At 43.9% G+C, this 27750-nt stretch overlaps 1 protein-coding gene across 2 annotated transcripts in view; it reads left to right on the plus strand.

Moving 5' to 3' along the window:
* Window positions 1-8848: 8848 nt before the first annotated feature.
* The window catches only part of PLPP3 (phospholipid phosphatase 3), an 84023-nt gene continuing 65121 nt past the window's right edge, over window positions 8849-27750 (plus strand). Inside the window, exon 1 of one of the 2 annotated variants that reach the window (XM_046010203.1) lies at window positions 8849-9585. In XM_046010203.1, coding sequence (XP_045866159.1) covers window positions 9447-9585 — 139 coding nt within the window. In that variant the 5' untranslated portion in view covers window positions 8849-9446. Of the gene's footprint in view, window positions 9586-20185; window positions 20225-27750 lie in introns of those variants that run through there. The other variant, XM_046010210.1, reaches the window with a different exon arrangement.

Genomic DNA, 27750 nt, shown 5'->3' on the forward strand with positions numbered 1-27750 from the left:
CTACTTTGCCCCCGTTAGGGACTCCTTCACATTCCTCATCTTTTTTTCTTCAGGTTGAAAGGTTGTCCTGTAAGTGTGTGTTTTGGAAAGGTAAGGCCTATGCAGTACTAAGTGAGGAAGATGACTAAGAATGAGAGGAAGGAGAGATGATCGTATGGTCACAGCCATTAACGTGATCCAAGGGCAAGGTGGGGTTGGCATCTGTTTTGGAGTTGGGACGACTGGGTAAGTTAAATTTTCAGAAAAGTTATTGTCTGCTGGCCAAACATCAAATAGATAAATTTAATCAGTGGTAACAATCTGGAAAAATTGAAGAAATCCTTCCATTTCTCCCTTCTCCCTTCCATACCATAGAACTCTTCCCTTTCTTAATCATAAATCCCTCCTACTTTGGTGACCTTTTTACAGTTTAAGTCTCTATTGTGGTATAACATAGAAGCAACGAAGTATAAAAACTTAAACCCACATACTGATTTCACACTATTACATCTTACATATGTTCATATCCACGTAAGCACCACCCAAATTAGGCACCCAGAAAACTTTCGCATATCTCTGCCCCGTGAATAACCCCTCCCCAAAGGTGACCACTATTGTATCAGCATAGACTAGTTAGTTTCCTGTTATTGTACTTCTTTTTTTTTAAGATTTTATTTATTTGACAGAAAGAGATCACAAGTAGGCAGAGAGGCAGGAAGAGAGAGAGGGGGAAGCAGGCTCCCTGCTGAGCAGAGAGCCCAATGTGGGGCTCTATCCCATGACCCTAGGATCACAACCCAAGCCAAAAGCAGAGGCTTTAACCCACTGAGCCACCTAGGCACCCTTGTTGTACTTCTTTTAAAAAAATTTTTTTTTAAATATTTTTTAAAAATATTTTTAAAAATTTATTTATTAGAGAGAGAGAGAAAGACAGCGAGCACAGGCAGACAGGGTGGCAGACAGAGGCAGAGGAGAAGCAGGCTCCCCGCTGAGCAAGGAGCCCGATGTGGAACTCGATCCCAGGACGCCGGGACCATGACCCGAGCCGAAGGCAGCCACCCAACAACTGAGCCACCCAGGTGCCCCTGTTGTTGTACTTCTTATAAAGCAATATAGTAAGCATTTTTGTGTCAATTTATTTTATTATTATTTTAAAAAATATTTTATTTATTTGACAGAGAGAAATCACAACTAGGCAAGCAGAGAGAGAGGAGGAAGCAGGCTCCCTGCTGAGCAAAGAGCCTGATGCGGGGCTCGATCCCAGGACCCTGGGATCATGACCTGAGCTGAAAGCAGAGGCTTTAACACACTGAGCCACCCAGGCACCCTGTGTCAATTTATTTTTTTAAACATTATGTTTGAGAGACTCATCCATGCCCCTCAGGGGAGAGGCTGTTCATTTCTTTCTCTTGGCTGCACACTATTCCACCATGTATAACATAATTTAGTCATTCTCTTTTGGATGGATGTTTGTGTTGCTTTCATTTATGAGCTATAATGAGTAAAGCTGCTAGGAATCATCTTGCACAAGTCTTTTGGTGGACATATGCCCTTGTCTTTTTGGGCACATCCGCAGGAGTGGAAATGCTGGGCCACCAGAGAGGCATATGTTTAGTAATTAGCAGATATTGTCAAAGACTTTTCCAAAGTAGCTCTACCAATTTTCACTCCAGCTAGTCCACATCCTCATCAACCCTTGACAGTGTCAGGACTTTTCATTGTAGTTATTCTGATAGGTAGGTAGTGGTATTGAATTAGGTCTTAATTCACATTTCCCTAATGACTAATGACGTTGAGTATTTTGTGCTATGCTTATTGGCCACTTGCGTATCCTCTTGAGAAGTGCTTATTGAAGGCTTTTTCTTCCTCCCCCTAACTTTTTTTTTAAAGTAAGCTTTATGCTCAGTGTGGAGCCCAACATGGGGCTTGAACTCATGATCCTGAGATCAAGACCTGAGTGAGCTGAGATTAAGAGTCAGATGACTAACTGGCTGAGCCACCCAGACACCACTCCCTCACTTAAAAAAAAAAAAAAATTGGGCTTGTCTGTATTTTTCCAATTGATTTATAGTTCTTTATGTCTTAGATATGAGTTCTCTTTGTAAATATATGTCTTTTCCTAATCTACCCTAATTGCCTTCTCATTTTCTCACTTGTGTATTTTAGCCATCAGCAAATCTTTTCTGTAAAGGGCCAGATGGCAATTATTTTAGACTTTGTAGGCCTTGGTGAGGTCTGCTGCTACTTTTCAACTTTGCTACTGTAACACAGAAGCAGCTGTAGACAGCCATACATTACATGAATAAGCGCATGGCTGCATTCCAATAAAACTTTATTTATGGGCACTGAAATTTTGAATTTCATGTACATTTCACATATCATTACATAGTATTCTTCTTTTTACTTTTTCCCACCATGGGAAAATCTAAAAACCATTTTGAGCTCCCAGGCTCTACAAAGCCATGCAGCAGAATTAGGTTAGTATGCTGGCCATAGTTTGGTGGCCTCAGATGTATTTCACACATATGAGCGCTTAATTTTCATGAGTCTCAAGTTATATCTCTTCTTTTGTCATTAATATTTTTATTCCTATATAAGAAATCTTTGCCTATTCCAAGTTCCTGAATAGGCTTTCCTTTGTTTTATCCTAAAGCTGCATTTTATCATTCACTTTTATGTCAATGATCCACCTAGGATGACATTTTGTGTATGGTGTGAGGTAGAGGCTTTACCCTTGGTTTCTATGTACTTGAGTTTGATCGTAGATTTTTTTCTGACTTTATCATGTAGCCGTGAGTTCTCAGCTCTGTGAAACTTTCCCTGGTGGCCGAATGGGGAGCTTATACCTGTCCGCTAGTCATTCATTCAACAACTACCTTTAAAAGGCTTATAATGGGGACGCCTGGGTGGCTCAGTTGGTTAAGCGGCTGCCTTCAGCTCAGGTCATGATCCCAGCGTCCTGGGATCGGCTCAGGTCATGATCCCAGCGTCCTGGGATCGAGTCCCGCATCGGGCTCCTTATTCAGCAGGGAACCTGCTTCTCCCTCTGCCTCTGCCTGCCACTCTGTCTGCCTGTGCTTGCTCTCTCGCTCTCTCTCTCTCTCTCTCTGACAAATAAGTAAATAAAATCTTTAAAAAAAAAAAAGGCTTATTATGGACCATGCTAGACACAAAGACTTGGCTTTTGTCTGAAGGAGATTATAGTCTTTTAAAAAACAATAAATAAATAAAATGTGATAAGTGCCATGATAATATTGCAACTATTCATTTATGTTCATTATGTTTTTCATTATGTTTTTCTCCTACTGAAATTGAGTCATTTGAAGAAAGGGACCACAGGCTTTAATTTGGTTATCTCTAGCACCTCGCATGAACTCTAGTATAGAATAGGTGCTAATGAAAATTTGATGAGTGATTAAATGAGTGAATAAATTGTCATGCATATACAGTATACAAATACATATGTATTCATACAGTGCATATGTATACAGAATATGGACATATATGAATTCAGTGAATAACATGCACTACATATAAATGTACATATGTGTATACACACACACACGCACACACACACACACAAACTTCTACCTCTTCCTTCCAGACATACAAGCTAAAATGCCTCTTGGACAACCACTAATCTCTTGTATGTTAGTCAGAGGACAAAGTTCATGCAGTAAAGATTCATGGTTAGAGTCCTGGTGGTTCTTGTAGTAGACCGCCTCTGTTCAAATCCAAGCTCTATCACCCAGTAGCTGTGTAACGTTAGACCAGTTACTGAATCTTCCCGTGCCCCAGTAACCTCATCCATAAAATGGGAAAACTTTCCTCGTACAGTTGTTTAGAATATTAAATGAGCACATACTTGCAAAATAATCAAAGGCCCAAAAAGCTCCAAGAAGGCAGGAATTTTTGTCTGCTTGGTTCATTGTTTCTAGGAGTGTTTGATACATACTAGATACTCATTAAACACATCTGTCGCATGAATGACCAGTCCCTAGATCACGAAAAGCTCTAATTGTTGACAGGTATCATTTCATACATAGAGTCTGGATTTCCTTTCCAGCCATTCCCCATCCCCCACTGATGACAATTTCACTGTTTGGGAATCATAGCATTTTTTGACATTGACACAAGGTGGCAGCATCAGTCTCCTTTTGAGCCATCAGCCTCACTAGCTTTGCACATTGGAGAGACAAACTGGGCAACTTCTCTGCAAGGTCCTCCATCCCTTCTAGATTCTGTTATTTTAAAAAACAACATTAACCGAATCATTATAAGTCTACTTCTTAGCTGCCCTAATTTCTAGCTAAAGAAAAGTTGAATGCTTGTAAAAAGATAAAAATACTGACATTAACCCGGGCTGCCTTACAGTACCACTACTGTTTTGCGTTCTTAACACTCTGGCTTTGTAACAAATAAGTGCTTGGCAAATAATGAGCAAACCTCTTCCATTTCTGCTACACGAGGTGCAACAATGTTGTTCCTTTCCAAGTCTGTAAGAAAAGACAAAACACAATCAAACTTCTCTGTTTTCTAAATAAAGACAGGAGGTTAATTCCGCAGTCCTTCTAACTTACGCTGTGAAACCACTGTTGAGAAACAGAAAGTTCTGGGCACCTTTGAGGGTAAGACCTTGTGGCATAAAGAAAAGAATCTTGGTTTAGAAATGAAGAGAACTGGGATTCCAGGGGTGCTTCAAGGAATCTCCTTACCTCTAACTTTAAGCTAAGTTCCTTTCTTTCCAGAATTCAGCATCCTTATTTCTAAAACAACTTACCTACTTGAAATGAGATCAGTGAATGTAAAACTTAAGAAACCGTAAAGGGCTCTATTTTATACGGCATGAGCTAAGGTTAGAATCATTTCCATTTTACCAAGGGGGAAAACCAGTTCTAGCCAGTTAAATGGGCTTGCCTCGGTTTTCTCATCTATAAAATGGACTAATGAAAGCAACCCCACCTACTTCAGTGAGCTGTAAGGATAAAATAAGATAATAGATGTGAAAGTGCATTTAAAATGAACGTACTCTCACTTGTACAAGATTATTAGTTTAAGCAAATGTCTTCTCTCGAGTTTCACAAACAATCCTGAAGGAAGCAACATGTAACCAAGTAGTTTTTAAAGAAATAAGCATGTTTGATTTACTTCGGAATCTCAGGAAATTGCACATTTAAAAAAGAGGAATAAAGAAGCTCAAGGTATCACTGCATTTAGGGAGGGATAAATAAAATTAAATGGTGTATGCCGAGTTAGTTGATAAACACTTCTTGAATACCTGCATTTATTTTTTTAAAAAGATTTTATTTATTTATTTGACAGACAGAGATTACAAGTAGGCAGAGAGGCAGACAGAGAGATAGGAGGACGCAGGCTCCCCGCTGAGCAGAGAGCCCGATGTGAGGCTCAATCCCAGGACTCTGGGATCATGACCTGAGCTGAAGGCAGAGGCTTTAACCCACTGAGCCACCCAGGCGCCCCGAATATCTGCATTTAAATTAAGTATATTGTAGAAATAAATGTCTTCCCCTAAAATCTTAACATTCAACTAACATTCGTCAACTGCCTATTTCGTAGCAAGTATTTTAAAAATGTGTTCTTTCATTTTCAGTGTTTTGGTGCTCAAAATCTGAGAGAAACAGAAATTAAATTGAGATTTAAAGAAAATTGAAATTAAAAGTTGAGAAAAGTGAGATTCAGAGAAGTTGCTCAGCTTACCTCAGGTCAAACAGTGACTCAAGATACTCAGACTTCAAATCCCCTACTCCTTCCTGTCTTTTCTTACACGCATTACTGTGGAGGCTTTTAGTCACTCCTATGAAGCACTCTGGATACTGCATCTGCCCTTACAGAAGCAAGCTAGCAATTTTTGTTGAGTATAAACCAGAGGTGGAGCGTACTGGTTTTAAGGAAACTGGATAAATGGGGACTTCAGAACTGAAACTTACCTGTCTTCTTGTGTGAATTTCCATGGCTTGCTTTGACCTTTGGACTATACATTTTCCCGGAAAGGCACTCAGTCACATTTCCCTTAAATTTTCCTTTCCCTTGAATTTCCAGAGCCAATTCGGGCCTTTTCAAAAAAAAAAAAAAAAAAAAAAGATTAATTATTAAATGTTAGAGGTTAAAGAGAAAGAGAAATAAAATTATGAGGTAACAAGAGATCTTAGAAATGAAAGCCATTTAAGTCTCTTGGGAGGTATCCATTGTTTAAGAATGATGTGCTGTTGTTACCACACATAATAAGTTAGTCTTAAAAAGGCATTTATCCCCGCTGATGTTACAGTTTTTCTACAGACTAGTTTAGTGAATTGGATGCCATTCTCAGGTGTGAATTTTGGTCAGCTATGTTTAGCAGGAATTTTAATTACGTAATTACTTTGAAATGAAACCATTTTAACTACGGAGTCTGTTCCATTGCATTTAACTTGCTAGTTAGATTGTTCCATTTAAGGGTTAAAGCAAAGAGGCCTTCCTGTTTCTATGTCTGGTTGGGTGGTTTAACTTCCTATTATCTGAAGAATGATATTGACAATGTGCTTAGGACTTGTTCAAGTCAATTTAATGAGTATGTGTAGTATTCTGTTCCCTTGAAGAGTCATTCATAGATAATACTTGTTTGCATGCAACTACATGCATCGATTAACACTATGATCTTTTTGTTGTGGAAAAAAAAAATAGCCCACAGAGCCTTGTGAATGGAAATATAAAACTTATTTAAACATCCATTAATTTTCCCTCTTATCTGCTCCTGGAACACCAGACTTTAGTCTTACTATTAAGTGGCTGAGTTCAATCCCAAGGACCTGAATATTAGGTTCCTGGCATTCAATCTAGCGCCAGCAAAAATTAACAGTCTTACCCAATGGCTTTAGGGACCAACAAGATTGAGGAGTTGTAATACCATTTAGCTAGGGTAAAAGCCTGGCTTCTAAAAATGTTTATTCTTAAATGAATAAAAGTCATCTCACAGATAAGGAAGAACAGACAGGAAATGTAAAGGGAGGTAATGCTAAAATTCTAATGATAGAACGGAGTATTTATCATGGAAAAGAAGCAGCCGCCTGAGGGGCACAGGTGCCCAAGGAGGTGGGGAGGTGAGAGGGATCTGCAGTTCCAAGACTGGCATTGGCTTTGAGCTTAGAGTTCCAAAGATAGGGTTTGCTGACTTAGAACTTCGAGGATGAATATAATTACAAAGAGGGTTGGGTGGGCAAGGGAAAGGCACGGGAATCCCTGAATTCCTTTCAAAATGTCAATAATCACACTGTATTGTTTCTGCTATTTTAACTTTTCCAGAGGTGTTTCTCACTGAAAAGCTATCTAAGGAATTTGTTCTCTTAGTTATCCTGGCTTGGTTTTACCTGCTGCTCTTTGAATTGAGAGGGCAGTGTCTGATAGGCATCGGATGCCCCAGCTGCAGGACGGTCTTGGAGATTCCAGAAGACAGCGATGTTATCTTTCGTTGCCAGCCCCATTTGTTGTCCAGTCTGGACTTGAGCTTCATTCAACAGACACCAAACCCTGTGCTGGGTACTGGGTATATGCTGCGGAGCTGATAATCCACAGAATTGACTAGTTTTACTAACTATAATAAGCCAAATCAGACTGGGATAAGTGCCTCAAGAGTGTTCTAAACAAAGTGTTGAAGTTAATTCTGTCTGAGGGTCAAGCAACAGCTCAGAGAGAAGGTGACATTTCAGGGCACTCTAGAGGAAGAGAAGCATTTTGCTAGCTAGAAAAGGGATAGAGGTGTGACGTAAGCAGGGGGAGCAGGAGGGCAGGGGTGTGAAGTGTCAAAGGAGTGTTCCAGAAAGGACAAGTGGTTGATGGTGGCTGGATATAGCGGTTACTGAACCCCATATCAAGTCATTGTAAAAGTATCAAAAAGCTACAGCTGTGTCTATTTCTGGATGCATAAAAAGAGACACCTGGAATAAATAGCCATTTATTGCCCACTGGGTGCCCAGTTCTCTGCTTGGCACTATAGAAGATATACGGGAAGACCCATGCCTTGGGAATGTTTATATAGCCTCCTGTCTAGAAGAAATATGAACTCACATAAAATAATGTAAAATAATATTACAGCTTCTAAAGCAAAGCATTAGATTGCCCCAAAATTCAAGCTGAAGATGATACCTCCAGAGAGCACTCCTGCTGTCCTGACACCGGCCCCTCAATAGTGGTACAGGCAGGCTTAACACCCCCCCCACCCCCCGCCCCCCTAAACAAGCAGAAAGGCTGAGGGCTTGGGATGCCTTCACTTCAGAAACAGGTATAAAGGCCACAGCTAACCCTTACCTAGCACTTGTATGTACCTGTAGATGTTTACATGGATTAACTAACTAGTCTTCACAATTACTGTATTTGGGAGAAACAATTAACATCTCCATTTACATATAGAGAAACTGAGGCACAGAGTCATCTGCGGGAATTCAAATCTACAATGTCTGGCTCCAGACTCTTCTCTCAAGTTCAAATTCTCAGACTCCAGCCCAGTATCTGGTGCTGGGTGTTTTTCCCTGAGTATTTTCAGGATAATACGATTCAAAGCGAAATAAATACTTGAGAGCCCCAAATCTGTAAGGGAGGAGAACACATGTTCGCTCTACAGCCTCAACTTTTGCCAGACCCAAGGCCAGCAAGAAAGTGTTTCTTTTTATTTATAGTTTTCTTTTTTTTTTTTTTTTTTTTTTTGTGATTACTTGGTGTTTCTGAACGCTAGGGGCTCCCGGATTCTCTGGTTTGAGAGTAACTTTTCCTTTTAGGATTTTTTTTTTTTTTGAAGGGGGTGGGGGAAAATGTGGCCTTAATTATCCTACGTCTTAGGCAGCTTAAGGAAGGGGCTGTGCTTTCGTGATCTCTTCAGAGCCAAGTAAGGAGGTCCCTCTCTTCGCCTCTGTCTGTCTCTCTCTCTTTTTAAAAGGACCTCGTGCAATAAAAGTGCAGAAACAAACCCAGGCGACCACAACAGCAGCCGCGGCGGCAGCAGGAGGAGGAGGAGGAGAAAGAGGAGGAGGAAAAGTCGGAGTTGGGGCAGGCGCTCCGGAGCGGCGGGGCTCGGAGCGGCTCCCATTCATTAAGTAAGCAGCCGCCGAGGAAGGTGGCCGAGCGCCCGCGCTGCCCACTCACCCGCTCCAGCAGCCGGACACGCGCCAGCCCCGCGCGCCCCGCGCAGTCCAGCTCCGCAGCAGTGTCTGCGCGGCCGCCGGCTCTCCTCCCCCTGGACTCTCGGACGCTGTGGGGCTGAGAGAGGAGCGCAGAGGAGCAGCGCCGAGCAGAGAACAGCTCGGGCTGCAGCGGGAAGCGCGCGGCGGGCTGCACCGTCGCCGCCGCGCCGCGAGCGGGGGGCCGAGCCTCCGCGTCCAGCAGCAGCCGCGGCCGGGAGGCGGGCCGGGCGCGCGGGTGTGTGGCTGCCGCCGCCGGGCGTCTTCGCGGGGCCGGAGGCTCACGCCGCAGCCAGCGCCATGCAAAACTACAAGTACGACAAGGCGATCGCTCCGGAGAGCAAGAACGGGGGCAGCCCGGCGCTCAACAACAACCCGCGGAAGGGCGGCAGCAAGCGGGTGCTGCTCATCTGCCTCGACCTCTTCTGCCTCTTCATGGGTGAGCCCGGCCCCCAGCCCCCAGCTCCGGCCCCGCGCCTCGCGCCGTCAGCCCCCGGGGTGGGGGTGCGGGGCAGCCCTGTCCCGGAGCCCTCGGGCAGCCCCAAAACCCAGCGCCCGCCCTTCCCCGGGCTGCCGACTTCCCGGCCTGGAAGCGGCCGTGGGGCGCGCGCAGGCTCTCCCGGGCTCCCGGAGCCCGGTCCCTTAGAAGCCGCCCCCGGCCGGAGGCGCAGGCACCGTCCCGCGGAAGGTGTGGGTTCGGCCTCTTAGCGCAGGGCGGTGGGCGGAACCGTGACCCAGAGCCCGCGCGGAGCTTGGTGCCCCTCGTCCGAGTATGATGGATCTCCTGGGGCGCCGGGCCCCTGCCTGCAGCCCCGCTGCCTCCTCGCTGGCTGTATGTAAACACCCAACCCTTCCGCTCCCGCCTCCTCGTCCCGGCCGAACTCGAGCTGGCCTTTCCTTGGCTCCCCTCCTCACCCCCACCCCGCACGCCCCCCGGGGGGCTGGGAGCTGCGCCCTGGGGGCTTTACGCGGGTACCCACTAAACTGCCACTTGTTAGGCGCCTAATGTGTGCCGGCGGTAAGCGGTGTCACGAACACGGTTTCAACCAGCCCTCGCCCCGACTCCGTGCAGGGTAGGGGAGGAGCCCCATTTCACGGATTAGGAAACCGAGGCGCTGGGAAAACAATCCAAGATCAAGATCGTGTTTGGGGACCACGATTAACTGCCGTCCCAGAAAGTTAAGGTGATGGTCCATTTCTGTTTTCCAGACTAGTTGGATGCCCCAGCCCACCGAAGTGCGGTGGGCGCTAAAAAAAAAAAAAAATTGAGCGGGGAGTGAGGAGGATTTATGAACTTGGCGGGGCCAGGGAGAAAGCTATTGACATGAATCTACAGGAGTTTCAAGGTTGAAGTCAGAGTAGAATTTTTTTTTAAGCGATTCATGGTGTAATGGAAAGGGCACAGGACTTGTCATCAGAACATTGCTACCCTGCCACTTGCTGGGCGTGCCACCCCCTTGCCTTCTGGGCCTCAGTTTCCTCATCAGTTGAGTGAGTGGGTTGAATTAGATGCTCTCCTAAGGCCCCTTCCTGCATTAAGAACTCGGATTTGGTCCAGGAGCTGTTCTGCCAACTCTGCTAACTGAAGAAACATCTGTGTTCCCAATTCAGTTCCCTTAAAATAGAACTCCTGCAAGGAGACGAAGTCCCCTTTGAAATGGATTTGTCCGTGCAGATTGTGCAAACCAGAGACTTAGTGGGCTGGAGTTACACTTCTTTTGTGTTTCATGACTTTTTTCTGCAGCACGGTCCTCACTGAGGTCCATCCGCCCTGGGCTTGAACGTCCCTAGTACGTTTGGGAGTCAAAGGAAGATAGGACACCTAGAATTATTAAAACATAAGTATTCTCCCCTTTGGGTACAGAGAGACAGCTGTGGGTAAAATTGTGTTCTGTGGAAGGGAAGAGAGATGGACTAGTTCAGGTGGCAAATCTGCTTCCCCCCTCTTCATAGAAATTGGAGGTTTAGATGCTATGTAAAGAAATTGTCACTGGGGGGCCTGCCTTCCTGTGGACTGATGGCTTATTATCCTGCACAGTGGGAAGATTAGTATTTAAAGTCTGCTGCCAAGCTATTGAATTTTTAAAAGGCCCTCCTTGGTCCTGGAGGAGTACAAGGAGAACACTAAACACATTGAAGTTGTTTGCTGTAAACTTGTCTGGGGCTTCCCAGTGTTTACTGGTGCGTTTTGTTGGTGGTAAGGTAAACTCTTCCCAGAAGGCCTGTGCCGAGTACCCTCCTACCTCCTACTTTGTGATTAGGAAAGCAAAGCTAGAACAAGCCTGTCAGCCTTTGTACAATTTCATTGTTCTCCTCCCCTCTTCCACTCTTCTGATTTCAGAAGGCAGTCCTGAGACATGGTGCATTCTTATTAAAGGGAAAAGAAGTGTGAAGGAATTTGCAGGAAGACACACCTATTAGCTATAGTTTAACCGGGGACAGTGTTGTGCTGTGAAGGTGCACGTAAGGTGGATGTTTGCACATTTCACTTCATCTGCCTCAACTCTCCATGTGTCCCCCCAAAGCTAATATTCTCTACCTGGCTATTGATTATGTTTACTCACAGTTGGTCTGTTGGAATAAATGATTTTGTTTACCTCAAAAAGGTGATACCTGGACCCTGCATTGTCTTCTGAGGCACAGAAGGGTATTTAAAGAGCATTTGCCTTGCTATTAAAAAAAAAACAAACATGCCAACGAAGTCATTTTCAAAGTGACTTATGGTCAGTGTCTCCCCTATGCAAAGACCCAAATAGAATATCACTAATTTAATGCCTCACCTACCTTTAATAGGAAAAACTGTGAGATAAATACTTGAGAAATTTATGCAGGAGAACTCTGGCTTCCAAGAGAAAATTAATAACACAACATGTGATTTTAATATCCCCTACGCAACAGTCCTAAAAAAAATTATTTCTTCTTGGTTCATTTTTTGCCTAAGACTGTCAGTGTGATTTAATTTTTATATGGTTTATTGATCATATGGCCTGGATTACAGGGCACTAATATAGTAAAAAAAAGAAACATAGTTTTCTGTTTATTCTCTCACAGGAATATATACCAAGCTTCATCGCCTTGTATCTGGAAAAAATAAAAGCTGATGTGCTACATAAGTGTTATGTGAGTGGAAATATGCAAGCAGTTGAACTTGTTTCACATACCTTCTTGGAATGTGAAATTCTTAGCAAAAAACAAAAGTCCACTCTTGTTTGAAGGCCAAAAGAATCTGGTGTCCGAGAACCCCGAAGGGAGTTGGCCTCCCATTGAACATCTGTCTTTGCCATCTAATTGCTTTGATAAATACAGTTCCGAATCTTGGTGTGCTAGTCTTTCTGAGATTGATTTTGTTTTCCTTTCAATTACATAGTATGTCCCGCCTCCTGTTTTTCAAGCATGGGTTCTGGTGTACCAGGTGACAAGAGACCAACAGAGGTTGTTCCCAGGCAAGAAAGGAGGGGCATCTACTGTCTTTCTAAGCTTTGTTAGCCTCTTCTTAATATAAATGTGTGTACTCTTCGCTGTAACCTTCATGAAGAGATAATCGCCATTTCATCGTGAGGAGACTGTGTGTTAAGGAGGAAGCTCTGAGATGCACCATGAAGTCGGTTTGGGTAGATGCTTCATTCTCAGTGAATGTGACTGGAGCCCATCTCCCTTTCAAACTCAAGATACTTATCAGAAAATGCCCAAGCTGTTTGCAGAAAGTCCTGCCTCTTCGCATTTCCCGGTTAACTTATTTGCACCGGAGCAAATGGAGAGAGGTGGTTGAACTCTTCTGGTCAGAGATATGGTCTTGTTGCCCCACAGCGTTGTTTGGATTGTAAACTAGTTCCAAGACTACATAGTTCACAGATTTTTGAGGGCACCTTTGTCCCCCATGAGACCGTGGTGCCACAGAAAGGACACCAGCTGTATGTGGCTGGAGCAAAATGAAGAGATTTTGGTAAAACCATGCTGAGCTATCTATGGCTCCTCTTTCCCTCTCTCCTGCCCGCATCCCAGCTAGCTGCTGAGTGCCTCCTTCCAGCCCGTGCACTTGGAGGGCTGGGCAGCTTTAGACAGGTCCAACTTTTTCTGCGTAGACTTTGCTCAGGGCTCTTTATCCTTTGAGTTCAGTTAGCTCATGTGCTAAGTGATGAGCAGAATGGCCACTCCATTACACTGCTGTAAGAATCAGAAGAAATCTTGGGTGTGACCGGTTTTTTTTTTTTTTTTTAATCTCCTGAGACTTGGGCAAAGGCAAGGGCAAACGGAGGGGATTTATAACCTGGGGCCCTGGATGTAGTTTTCTGGTTGTCTTCCTACGTCGTGTCTCAGAATCACAGGTAGATGAGGCCATGAAATAAATACTCAGTAATAATATTATGCTGAAGACCATAAAGCTGCACTTCAAATAGGAGAACGTCACATTTGCCCAGTAAGTTGATGACAGATGATTTCCACTCATTTTGACTCTAAACTTGAGCTGAGAAGGCAGCCTCTAAAATGGAGCAGAACTCGTGAGCCAACTGATCTTCACAGCATACCCTGAGCTGTCCTTAGAGAAGGTTCTTTTGTTTAAAAAGAAAAAAAAATTGTTCCTCATTTGGCTTTTGATACCCGAGGGTAGGTAATCTGAACTTAAACCCTGAGGGGGGAGGAGTGGGAAGAGTTTGAAGAAGCAGGTGTTTGGTCCGGTTTAGTCTGAAAAGCCGGACTCCTGTGCCAGTCCCCACCAGGAAATGCAGTCAACAGGTGGAAGGTCATGAAGCAAAGGGAAAGAAACTCAAATAGGTAAAAATGTAGAGTTGGATGCTCAGCCATCATGCTGTGTAATATAGTGGTTCCAGAATAGTCTTGGCCTTTTTTGACTTTGGTTGAGACAAAATTCCTAGAACTGGTTCCGTATATGGGCTACGTAACCTCATCTTATGTTATTATTAAATTATTCACTTTCCATCCTGGAAGAGAGGCGGTGTGGTATAGCGAAGAGAACCGGAGACTTAGAGCCACAGGCTTCAGGTTCCAGGCTGGCCAGCGCCAGCATCCGGTTATGTGGTTGTGGACAAGTTGGTTTTCTATGGATCTCAGGTTTTTCTTTTCCGTTGGTGAAGTGACGGGTTGGGCAGGATCCCGTCTAATGGGTGAAGCTGCCCTGCAAGGTTCTATGACCGATTTCTGGCAGAGAGGAATGACCCATTTGCTGAATGTCTCCCTCATGTGTGCCCTTAGCTCTTCATTGTACATTACCACAGGGGCTCACCCACCCCAACAGTGCTGAGCTGCAGACTCCTGTAGACTCCTATAGGAACAGACTCCTATAGAAATAGGAGTTCTGGCCTTGGACTGCCACTTCGATGCTGCCTAACTTCAGAGAAATGCCCTTGACTTTCCTGGGCCTGGGTTTCTTCATTATTGCCGTAGAGGGAAGGGCCTGAATCATCTTTTCAGATCTCTTCTAGCACTAACAGTTTTAGGATTCTGTACTGGTAGATACATACTGTGATGCAGAAACCCAGTCATTCTGGATTGACTGGATTGAACAGAACCCATTCTTTCTTTCTTTTTTTTTTTTTTTTAAGATTTTATTTATTTATCTATTTGACAGAGAGAGAGAGATCACAAGTAGGCAGAGAAGCAGGCAGAGAGAGAGGAGGAAGCAGGCTCCCTGCTGAGCAGAGAGCCCCATGCAGGGCTGGATCCCAGGACCCTGGGATCCTGACCTGAGCCGAAGGCAGAGGCTTTAACCCACTGAGCCACCCAGGCGCCCCGAACCCATTCTTTCTGTTAGACTATTCATCGTCGGTTGAATTGTTACATTTTTTTTTACCAAGGACTTAATGCTGACCATAAGCTTATATCGGTATTCATTCTGAAGGGAAAGTAAGCACTGTTACTGAAGTTAATCCAATATGCTGAGAAACCAGCTGGATTTTTCCTTGGCCAGATGTGTCTTATCACCTGCCTCCTGAAATTTATAGTCAGTTGACCCTTGAACCATGCATAGGACTTTTTGACTTCCCAGAAAACCTAACAGCCTGCCATTGACCGGAAGTGTTCCTGGTAACATAAATATCAGTTTCCACATACTTTGTGTGTTATATGTATTATAAGCTGCATCCTTACAATAAAGTGAGCTAGAGAAAAGAAAATGTTCTTAGGAAAATCATAAGGAAGAGAAAATACATTTATAGTACTGTATCAAAAAAAAAAAATTCTGTGTGTAAGTGGACCCGTGCTGTTCAAATCTGTGTTCTCAGGGTCAGCTATAGTCACAAGCACACAAACACAACAGGTAACTTTCTTTCTCTCTCTCTCTCTCTCTCTTTTTTTTTTTTGGTTACTCTTATTATATTCACTAAGTGTGTGTTTTTAATAACTCAATAAGTTTTGATAACTTAATCTACCCTGTGAACCACAGCATATAGAAGTAGATTTTCATTCATCCACTGGCAAATTGTCCAGCCAAACATCTTGCACGGGTTGAAATAAAGAAGGGAACTTCCATTTTGTAGGTAAGCCGTGCTGACTTTTCCAGAATGGTTGAAAACCCCTATTTCCTCCTTGTTCTGAATGGCTGGGGTCTTTCTGTTTTTGCTTTTTGGTTCTTGGTTTTTGGGTTTTTTTCCCCTTAGCCCACTCTTCTCCAGCTTTCTAGCGTACTTAAGAGATACACCAGGGGATATGACTATCTCTGTAGGATACTGTTAAGGTTAGAGCTTTTTGATTTCCTGTCAGTTTTGGATTCTTTCTTTCCCCTTCCTGTGCAGTTGCTTGGGCTTGTAAGCCCAGTTGGTCGCAGCACGATGCTAATGAGACCGTAGGCAAGGACGTCTTCCCTGTGTAGGCAGTGATATTTATGGGGACACCCTACCCAGTGTGTCAGTTCAGCCAGTACACATTGTTGGAGGAGCAATCACTTATTTGGGGGGTGTCTATTATATCAGCATTTCACAGACTCACCTCATAAGGAGACTCATCAGGAGACTCATCTGGTGTGAAACAGAGGTTCTCAGGCTCCTTCTGAGGAAATTCAAATTCAGCAGGCTTTGGGCTAGGACCTGGGAGTCTGTATTTTTTATTTTATTTTCTTTAAGATTTTTTTTATTTTATTTTTTTAAGATTTTTTATTTATTCATTTGACAGACAGAGATCACAAGTAGGCAGAGAGAGAGAGGAGGAAGCAGGCTCCCCGCCAAACAGAGAGCCCGATGCGGGGCTCGATCCCAAAACCCTGGGATCATGACCTGAGCCGAAGGCAGAGGCTTTAACCCACTGAGCCACCCAGGAGCCCCTGTATATTTTTTTTTTTTTTTTTAAGCTTCTGGTGATTCTCCTCAGGCCAATCAAAGAATCACTATGTTGTTTAACAGCTGTTGTCTTAAGGGCAGTTGGCTACGGCCTGGGCTTTTTGTCCCTGGACTGAATGTTCTGGTACTTTTCACGCTGTTAAGGTTTTTGGTTTTTTTTTTTCCCTTTGTGGCCTGCACACCTGTCTTTCAGTAAAGATAATGTAGCTTGTTAGAATTCGTTCAACAGGAAAAATTACCTCTAGGTGCAGGCCTGAAGATCTCTGGTGACTTTTTTTTTTTTTTAAAGATTTATTTATTTATTTGACAAACAGAGATCACAAGCAGGCAGAGAGGCAGGCAGAGAGAGAGGAGGAAGCAGGCCTCCCGCTGAGCAGAGAGCTCTCTGGTGACTTTTTTAATGTAGGGACTTGGTGGTGTCTCCTAACTGCTGAGAGGCTGGGATTTTTATCTCTTTCTGGGTCCTAAACTGAGTTCTGTGTAGTGGAAGTGGCCCGGCTAGTGACACTTTTGGAAAAATGAGGTGTTAACTCTGTAAATATTTTCTTTTGAGATACTGAAGTTTGTGTCTGAGTGAAAAGTGAAATGAATAAATGAGATTTGGAATTGAGCCTTTAAAAGATCAAAGTTAGCTTGGCATAGTATTATGGAACAATACAAGCTTTGGATTCCCTCCCATCTGGGTACAACTTGGGCGAAAAGCATTTCATCTTTCCAGGCAGAAAGGTGTCCTCATCTGGAAAAGAAACAAGAGACCCAGTAACACCCTGGTACAGTGAAGCTCCAGTGAGATCATGATTCTGAAAACCCTTTAGGAAGTTAAAAACACCCTCTATCATGATTATCAGGTATCATGTTGCTATTATTACTCATAGCAATAGTAGTATTTTCCTTTCCTTCCCAGTGTTCTTACTCCTCAATGGTGCTGTGAAATCGTCTCATTTTTGGGGCACCAAAGTTGCCTGAAATATATTAGGGGGAAAAACTGTGAAGAGAATCCTAAGAAATAACCAGGCAGAGGGAACACAAATATTTTCCTTTAGTCGAAGAAAAGCAGGTGCAGTCAAATGACCCCACTTGGGAAAGTCGCAGTGTGGGGACCTTGGTCATCTTTGGTGGTTGCTTTCTTCTTTCCCTTTGAAAGGGACATGGCCATGTCATCTTAAGAGAAGACAAAGACTCCCTCTTTTCTAGTTCCTTCCATTTTATTCGTTTCAATTGTATTGAGTCCAAATGTGTAGAATATGTTTTACAGGGCCTGCTGTAGGACACAAATAGGAGTCTTTTTTTTTTTTTCTTTTCAAAATTTATTTATTTTAGAGAGAGAGAGACAGCTAGCACATGAGCATGGGGTGGGAAGTGGTAGAGGGAGAGGGCGAGAGAGAATCTAAAGCAGACTTCGCACAGAACCCTATGTGGGTCTTGACTGCACAACCCTGAGATCAGGACCTGAGCTGAAATCAAGAGTCAGACGCTGACACCGCTGAGCCGCTGCCCCAGCACAAATACGAGTCTCAAGGATCACGGGTGGTGAGGAGCTAGGTATACATAAGTAACTGCAAAACAGGCCAGAGTGTGTTGAATGAGCCTTTCTGTGGGCAGCATGACTTATGAAAATGCTGTTGGAACACTTGTTCACTGCCTGGTTCATGAAATCTTTAGAATTTGATGGTAGCTGGGACTCCTGGGTGGCTCAGTGGGTTAAACCTCTACCTTCAGCTCAGGTTATGATCTCAGGGTCCTGGGATCGAACCCCACATCAGGCTCTCTGCTCAGCAGGAAGCCTGCTTCCCCCTCTCTCTGCCTACTTGCGATCTCTGTCGAATAAATAAATAAAATCTTAAAAAAAAAAAGAATTTGACGGTAGCTCTTGAAATTGTCATTATCAACAGCATCAAGGTCATTTTTTTTTATCTCCATCAGAAACACAGGCCTCTTGGGGCCAGGCAGGGCAAGAGGTGGGAGCAGGGGACCACAGGTTTTTGAGTCCGACAGATGGGAGTGTGATTGCTGTTACTGGCTGGGAACCCTAGGGAAGTCACTAGAGTCGCCAGGGCCCCTGTCTTCTGGTTTGTAAATCGGATGGCATGGGCGTCGCGAAGGTGGGAGGCTATGCCAGGTATGGCGTGTGGTGCTGGGTGCCCACAGGTGGTAGCTGCTGTCACGCTTGTCACTACAGCCTACCCTGTGCCCTCGGTGTGACGGGAGGAGCCCGAGGCCTGGACTGGGTGGGTGGTGATGGTCTGGCGATCCTGAAAGATCAGGGCCTGCAGCCTATGTTTTGCCTTTATACCGTTTTGCTTTTCTGGTGTTGTTGACTGGTCAGTTTGAAATTGGTATTGTCCGGGAGGTCTGGTTCTCCAGAGAGCTATAATCTCTTCTTTCTCCTGCCCATGTCACTTAAAGGAACAAGACAAGCGGGTTAACTTTTAATCCCGATTGTCAAGTCAGTGTCAAGTGAGGCCAGAAAGGCATGAGGCAAATTTGAAGGAGGACGCAGTTTTCAGATACCACTGTTCTTCTAGCTGGCGCTTATTCTAGAAAGTGCTTATTACCAAAGATCACCGCGGACTGATTTGAGCTTGAACAGGCGCCCGCTTTTGCAAACGGATGTATCACAGGAGAGAAGAAAGAAAAACCCAAGTTTTCAAAGTTTTTGCTTTTTAAAAACCTCTTGAGGTAGAAACATTCTCATTTGACCAAGGAGGAAACAGAGTCTCAGATTAAATAATTTTCTCAAGGTCCTGACTTAGTTGGTGGGGCCAACATTCAAAACATAGCTAGGTCAGGTTCTTAGACATCCTCGTGGAACTCTCCTTCCCTTAGATCCAGGCTTATAAATTAAAATCTGCCTTGAAATTCCCCCAATTTAAAACCAAACCAGACAACACACATAGGATCCAGTTGGAAACTTTTGAAAGCAACTTGTTGATTTCTATGTGCTTTGAAAGTATATGTTGCAATCAGAATATTGGCGGTAAGCGTGTTTTTGAGGTTTGTCACAAATTAACAAAATTATATGCCTCAAGAGTTTTGCAGAGAAATGCAAATCAGTATAAGCACCTTGTCATAATAAGCGGTATGCTTTGGTTCCTGTTTATGTATCCCCCAAAGCACATAATATACATAATTATATTGACACGAAGGAACCCATTCTTATTGATGGTTTCTTTATATCTGGCCCCCAATTAGTTTGCGGTATCAATCAATGTAATTTCTAGAGAGCCTATTTAATTAAGTCTAGGTTTGTATCTGTCTTTCAAGCATCAGTCTTGTCTTCCGTGGTTGCTTCCTGAGCATCTACTCTGTGCTGGGCCCCAAGGGTCTCTTGACCTTTAAGAATTCTCAGGCTGGGGGCATCTCTGTGGCTCAGTGGGTTAAGCCTCTGCCTTCAGCTCAGGTCATGATCTCAGGGTCCTGGGATCAAGCCCCATTTCGGGCTCTCTGCTCAGAATGGAGCCTGCTTCCCTCCTCTCTCTCTGCCTCTCTGCCTACTTGTGATCTCTGTCTGTCAAATAAATAAATAAAATCTTAAAAAAAAAAAAAAGAATTCTCAGGCTGGCGAGTTGGAAACAGACTTGGTGAGATTAAACACACTAAGTGTCCTGAATGTGGATGGTAGAGGAGGAGCTTTAGCAAGGAAGCAAAGAGTGGGGAAGTTTGCCTGAGGGCGTGGAGCTGGGTCAAGCAAGAGAAATCCCAGCTCACGTGCCAGGAGAGGGGAGAGGGCGATCCAGCACAGGGAGCAGCAGGTGCTGAGCAGAGCACGTGTGAACAAGCCTGGGATGGGTGAGTGTGAGAGGCTGCCGTGTAGTACGGCATTGTGTGTCTGTCTGTACCATGTGATGGAAGGAGGATGTTGGAGATGAGGCCAGAAAGATAGGTGGGAGCCAGGTCAGGGAAGGGGGCGGTGAAAGGCAGGCAGTGGAGGAACTTGAACTTTATTTTGGAGGACCAGCTAAGCCAATGAAATTTTATTTTTGTTTTCGTTTTCCTTTTTATTATGGAAAAATGTCATATAGAAACCAAACACCGTATATAGCTAGGAGTGGAATTGCTAGGTCATATGGTAACTCCGTGTTTCACTTTTTGAGGAACTGCAAATGGTTTTTTCCATAGCGGCTGCACCGTATTTTAGAAATAGCGTGACATTAGTTAAAATATGTAAGGAAAAAAGTGAAACGTTTTATGGACAACATTTGGAATTAGCATATTCATGAATAGTTTTTAAGAGAGGAGAATCTGCTCTGAGTTGCATTTGAGATCCCTGGGTTTGAGACCAGGTAAATGGGAGAGAGGGGAGGGGACCAGTAACAGGGAGGCAGAGTGTGACTGTAAGCACTGGAGACCAAGAAGAGAAGGGTGGGTAAGAAGGATGACAGGTAGCTCCTGGTCTCCTAGGTGGGAACCTCTGAACAGTGGTGCTGCCATTCCCTTCCCAAACACTTTCCATGCAGTGTTCATAGAAATCTAAATGAAATCCATCCTGTAGGATTACTGAAATGCTTTATGGTCATGGCCTTACTAGGCAGAGAAGCTATAAGTTCTCTTTCTACTCACACTCTGGAATTTCTTAGGTTCTCAAATGCCCCTTAAAATAAATGGACCATTGGAAATCCTTTTGTTTGGGGCACCTGGGTGGCTCAGTGGGTTAAAGCCTCTGCCTTCGGCTCGGGTCATGATCCCGGGGTCCTGGGATCGAGCCCCGCATCGGGCTCTCTGTTCATCAGGGAGCCTGCTTCCTCCTCTCTTTCTGCCTGCTTCTCTGCCTACTTGTGATCTCTGTGTGTCAAATAAATAAATAACATCTTTAAAAAAAAAAAAAAGAAATCCTTCTGGTTTAGAGAAACAGTTTTTCTTGGGTTGTAATGGTATTTTTTAAAAACAGTGTTGTTGAGATATAATATCTGAATTATGTATATGTTATATATGTATATATGTGTTATATATGTCATATATATATGAATTACACATATGTTATAGGTAATATACAGTTCACAGGCTTTCAGTACAGTCTATAGAGCTGGACAACCATCACCACTATCAATTTTAGAACATTTTCACCACAGCAAAAAGAAACTTGAATCTGTTAGCAGTCACCCTCCATTTACCCTTTTGGTCCCGCCATGGCAACCACTGACCAACTCTTTAGGTCTGTACATTTGCCTATTCTCAGCATTTCACGTAAGTGAAACTGTATAATATGTGGTCTTCATGAATGGCTTCTTTGACTCGAGATAATGTTTGCAAGGTTCATCCATAACTTATCACCAATGTATAGTGTGTTTGTTGAGCATGTGTTAGAACTTCATTGACTTTTATTGCCAAATAATATTCCCTTGTATGGGCATACCATGCTCATTTTATACACTTACCAGTTGATAGACATCTGGGTATTTTCCACTTCCTGGCCATTCTGGCTGCTATGAACACCCGTGTTCAGATGCCTCAGGAGTGAAATCGCCAGATCACATGGTAACTCTGTGTTTAACTTCTTGAGGAAACTGCCAAACCGTTTTCCACTGTGGCTGCGCCATTTGAGAACTGTCTTAAGATTAATTAAAATATGTAAGGAGAGAACACAAAAGTTTTACCAAAGACCTTTGGAATTAACATATTCATGAAACCACTCTAGTGTGGCTCTGTTCTTCCAGCCATTTTCCACAAAGAAGCAAAGTTTTTAATCAGTTCACTACTGTCACTGGGGTGGAGATGAGTGAGCAGGGAACAATGAAGCTGACTGAGAAAAAGATGCTGGGTGGTCAGCGAGCCCCGCTCACCCGCTGAGTAACATACTTCCACAGACCCGGGATGTCACAAGCACATTCCTGCCTCCGCCAAATGAAAACAAGCCTGGGGTCTTCAGAGGCTCTTGAAAACGATTAAGAGTACAGATGCTAATATTAAGCTCTTCATATTCCTAGGATCTGTTTTACAGTATCATTTAAGACCATGAGGTAGAATTGTAGTTTCTGATGAGGTTGATCGTTCACCCTCTACCTGCTAGATGTATGGCTGTGTACGCACCAGTCCTCCCAGAAGTCAGAATTACTGTGAATCTTTCAGACTCACGTGCTGGATGCTGGAGATGGTTAAAGACTGTTAAGACCCGAACACGTATCTTTAGGAATTAGTTGAAGCGTCGAGTTGTTAAGTTTAAGCACTGTAAGCGCTTAAAAATTTAAAGCACCCGTATGACAAAAGGGTGCAGAAAAGACACTCACCTTTGTTATTGGAGGCATTAGATGCGGTCTTGCTTCATCTCTCCAGTAATAGAATAAGGAGATGTCAGTCACCTGGTTTAGCAACTCAGAGAGGGCAAATGGTTTGCCCAGGTTCACACAGCTCATGCGGGTGGGGGCTGGGCTGGCACTCAGGCCTGCCCAAATAATGACAGTTGCTGACATTTGTCAGGTACCCGCTCTGTGCCTCTCACTGAGCGGAGCAGTGTGCACACGTTCACTCGTTTAACCCTCCCAGTGAGCCTGTGGGGTCCTTCTTACTGTTTATCTCCATTTCATAGAAATGAGGTTCAGGGAGGTTCAAAAAATCACTTCTCAGAGGTTCCTTGGTGGTGACTTGCAGCGTTGGGGTCAGACCTAAGACGTCTGATCCATCGGGCCATCCTTCGCCACCAGGCTCTGCTGCTTTTGTTCTCCAGGGCTTCTGAAGTTCCTTTCTGTTCTCACCCCTCTGTGCTGGCTCTCCCATTGTCACGTGTGATGGTTTGTCCAAAATGGGTTAGACTTGGGATTCTTACCCTGGGCTCTCTGGATCTGTAAAGGTATATTAGGGCAATTAGGAGCCATCTTATGCTATTTTCAGTGCTTCAGAAATAGCTAACCTGGGGCGCCTGGGTGGCTCAGTGGGTTAAAGCCTCTGCCTTCAGCTCAGGTCATGATCCCAGGGTCCTGGGATCGAGCCCCACATTGGGCTCTCTGCTCAGCAGGGAGCCTGCTTCCTCCTCTCTCTCCCTGCCTGCCTCTCTGACTAGTTGCAATCTCTGTCTATCAAATAAATAAATAAAATCTTAAAAAAAAAAAAAAAAAGAAAAAGAAATAGCTAACCTGGGGCCGCCTGGATGGCTCAGTGGGTTAAAGCCTCTGCCTTCAGCTCAGGTCATGATCCCAGGGTCCTGGATCGAGCCCCACACAGGGCTCTCTGCTCAGCAGGGAACCTGCTTCCTCCTCTCTCTCTGCCTGCCTCTCTGCCTACTTGAGATCTCTGTCTGTCAAATAAATAAATAAAATCTTAAAAAAAAAAAAAAAGAAAGAAATAGCTAACTTGTACTGTAGCACATTTACCAGCGTGCAGTTAGTTGAGACTCACTCAGAACATCGGCCTCTGCCTAGCCAAGTCAGAGCACTGGCATTCTGTGCTATGATGTGAATGTCGAAGGACCCCTGTCTGTTCACTCTGGTCTTGCTGGTTATTTCCAGTACTCAGGAGATGGGGTTGCAACTTTCTCTGCTTTGATTAACAAAAGGAGAGAGAAAATTCAAAATATAGTTTACTTGGGAAATGAAGACATCTTCCAGATGTCACAGAGGGTCAAGAAGGAAGTGGCAGGTATCTTTGGTGGTCAGAAGCGTGGACATCCTAAAATACATCAGCCACTCTGTGAATTTAGAGGGGAAGACATCGTATCATGGGAAGACGGTCTAGAGGGAAGAGGGGCTAGGCCTTTGTCACTCACATCAGTAATGAGTCGCTCTTTCAGTGACCTTTTTTGTATCACGGGCTTGATCTGCTGTCCTTGGGGTTTGTTGTAACCTTTGGGTCACATAGAGAAATTGTGAGCTTCTCTGGTTAGTGGCTGTGGGCACAGCACCTTCATTAAATGTGGTGAATAGAATTTCTGCTAGTAGCCTCTTCCCCACAAATGACCCACATTGTTGTGGAGTTAGCAACCACTGACAGGAAGTGGCAGAAATGCTTGTCAGCCGCACAGTGGATTTCATTAGACACTTGCCCAAAGTAGCTGTTTTGGTCGATTTGGCCTCCATAGGTTTCTGGAGAAGAATGACCCAAGACGTTAGTTCCCAGCATTGCATTTGTCTTGCTGTCATCTTGGCCTTGGTGGACATTCTGATTAAATACGTAGTATTTACTTTTTGAAGTAATCTCATATACTGTGATTATAGGGAAGAACGTTAGCAGGCTGAGATTTTTAAAAATATTCCCAAGGTTGTTACCAATTTACCTGAGTCTTGTTTAGTGGGCTTCTCGCTTGAATCTCTTTGGAGAAAGTAACTCCAGTAAGTAGGCGGGAGGGATGATGGGCTCCCCTCTTCCTAGTAAACCGTTGCTTTGGAAGATCTACGCTGTAGGCCTTGGGTGACTCCCAGGGGCTGGCTGGGAAATTAAAATACATTTCTTGGGTCAAAACATTAAAAATACTGGGTGCTTTCAGTCCCATGAGGGAAATAAGCCATCTTGACTCTTGGTTTCATTTCCCTAGGGCCACTGATGACTGAAGAACCTTTAATTATGATTTTGCCTTAAATTGGATGTTTGTGGTTCTACAGGCCTCCGCTGTGAAATCTGGTTATTATTAATTAATAGTCTCTTTCCGTGGCTAGTTCCAGCAAATGATAAAATATGCATCTGAGAATTAGAATGTAAATGTCCTTTTTTGCCTCAGTTTCTCTCATTCTAGATCTCCAGGTGCCCTAAATCCTGAAAGCTAACACAAGACAAATGCCACAACACCCAGGATGGCATTCTCCAAACGCCAACTGGAAAAAGACTGGGAAAAGGACATTTTTGAGCCCTATGGTATAGTCAGGCATATCCACGTGTCTCATCAAATAGTATAATGCCGAAGGGGAGATACTGCTAGAACTGATTTTTACAGATGAAACCCTTGCCCTTTGGGGGGAGGTCCAGTAGCTTATTGAGGATCCTGCAACTGGAAAGTGGGCGAGCACCTGGGATAAGAGCCAGTCAACACCTCTGCTCTTTCCTCCAGCCGTGAAGACTGGCATTGGAATTTGCACTGACTTCTATTTTCAATAATAAGCTTACAAAGCAAGCAAGTCAGCCAGAACGTTTTGAAGTGAAATTATCAGGCCTTGTGAAGTGTTCCAAGTGTGGTTTGGGATTTAAAGCCTTTTGCCCATTTCAGTTTTGCCTGTTTCTTTGTAAAATTCCTGGAGGACAGAGATTAGGCTGAGAACCTTGAGGCTGGAAAGGGGAAGGGCATGCATTTTGCCAAACGCTTCTCTGGCAAACTGTAAGGCAAGGGGCTTTACAGGCATTATTAACTGACTTGAATTTCATAACAACCCTGTGAAGGAGGAGGTTGGGGTTCATTTTAGTTTTCTATGGACCTAGTCAGCAATGCCTGTCTCAACTCCTTTTGCTGGGGGGGGGGGGGGGGTGACACACCATAGTAATAACCCAACTAGTTAATCACTAGCAGAGATCATTTACTAAGATTCCAGGGGAAGTGCTTTGCTGGAATGTGCTTGGTGGTCACTCACGCCACGCAGCCACTTTTATTGAAAATACGTGGGAGAGGCTCAGCTTCCGTAGAGCATCAGAGAAGAACAGGTCAGGGCAGGAGAATATTTTGCCAATTCCATACAGAAATGGAGCAACTTTTCTGCAGAGGGAGAGCAGCTTCATATTCTACTGTTGCTTCTTCTTATCAGTCTTCCCCAAAGGAGTAAAACAGGCAGGGAAATGCAACATTCTGAGCGAAGTAGCCTACGCTTCTCCTAGAGGCTCTGTGTATTTCCCAGGCTATTGTAGGTTTCCTATTCATCTGGGATTTGAATGGTGGTGTGATTAGCATGAGAGCAAGTGTATAAAGTAGGTCTTTTTCTCCTTTTCCTAAAAGAAGTTTTGTGGCATTTCTTTTTCTGAGAGAGTTGGCATGAAGCTTTGACAAACACAGACCCATGGAAAAGTTAAATAGGACTCAGAGAAGACCCGTTTTGTACAGATCCTTTGCACTTAGAATGCAGAACAGCAAAGCAGTTGGCAAGAGGCACCTCAGATCATAGTCACGGCAAGGGCTGTTCCTCCACTCTGGACCAGTCAGTGATGGATGGGAAATACCCACCAGACCAATGGGAAAGTGCATTCTTGGCTGTTGACCAAAACTGCAGATGAGAACATTCCTGGGACCCCGTTGTCTGTCTTATCTGTCCTTCAGTATTTATTGAGATAAATGCAAAGGCTTAATGAGATACAAAGAATTACAAGAGGAAGAGCCTGCCCTTGAGGGGCAGGTGAGAAGATGAGGGGATAGACACACAGACAGAAAACACAGCCAGGTTTTGAGTGCAAAATTAAATGAAAAACTTCCAACATGGAGTCTAGGAGGCAGCTCTGTGCTGATCTTGGGCTCTGTTCCCTGTTTTGCTGTATTGGCTGGGGGACCCCTGGAAAATCATTGCTACTTTAGGAATGATACAGTGGGAGCGACGTTCATTCCCTCCCTACCTCATAGAACTATTGCAACCCAAGGGTATGCTGTCACAAATATATAGGAAAATGCTTTAGGCTATAAAGTCGTATCTGTATTGTGCAATTAAAAAAAAAATATATATATAAAATATATAAATATGTTTATATATTATATTTATATATAATATAAATAAAATATATATATATTTATCTTCTGAATTTGTTCTGTCCTCTGCATTCTCCCTATTTTTCATTCGAGGTGCATGGTGTCATATACCTGTGGCTGAAAATATTTCTTGAGAGGTTTTATTTCGAGAGTGTCTGCTCTCCCCCATATATCTTTTATGCATTAAGTATACAGGAGTCATTTCTAAAACTGCGGTTCTGATCGCATAGGTCCTTCTCTACAGACCAGGACTTTTATGACCTCTCATTGACTACAAAATAAATTTTAAATATATCTGAGACCCTTCAGGGTCAGACCCCAGCTAACCTTTCCTGCTCCTCATTCCCTTGCTTCCCATCCCCCCCTCTACTCCACTGCTCCATACTCTTGTCCCAGACATCTCCATCTTGTGGTCAGTCCACGTGCTTTCCCACTGTCATTCTTTCTCTTCATTCGATATGTGCTGCTTACCTCACGATACTCACTCAGTTCAAGGGCAGCCCCTTCTGAGAGCCTTTCCTGATTTCCTCTGGGCAGAATTAGACCTTCTTTGGGCCCTTTGTATTTATCTTTCTTAGGTGGAAAATTTTGGTTTGCTTTCAGTTTTGTACAGTTCCACCTTAATAGGATATGACTTCTTGGTATATAATAGATGCTTAAAATATTTTATTAAAGAAAATGGGGGAGGAGGGAGATGGGGTAACTGGGGGATGGGCATTAAGGAGGGCACTTG

This window comes from Meles meles, chromosome 1 (genome assembly GCF_922984935.1).
Source record: "Meles meles chromosome 1, mMelMel3.1 paternal haplotype, whole genome shotgun sequence".
Taxonomy (NCBI): domain Eukaryota; kingdom Metazoa; phylum Chordata; class Mammalia; order Carnivora; family Mustelidae; genus Meles; species Meles meles.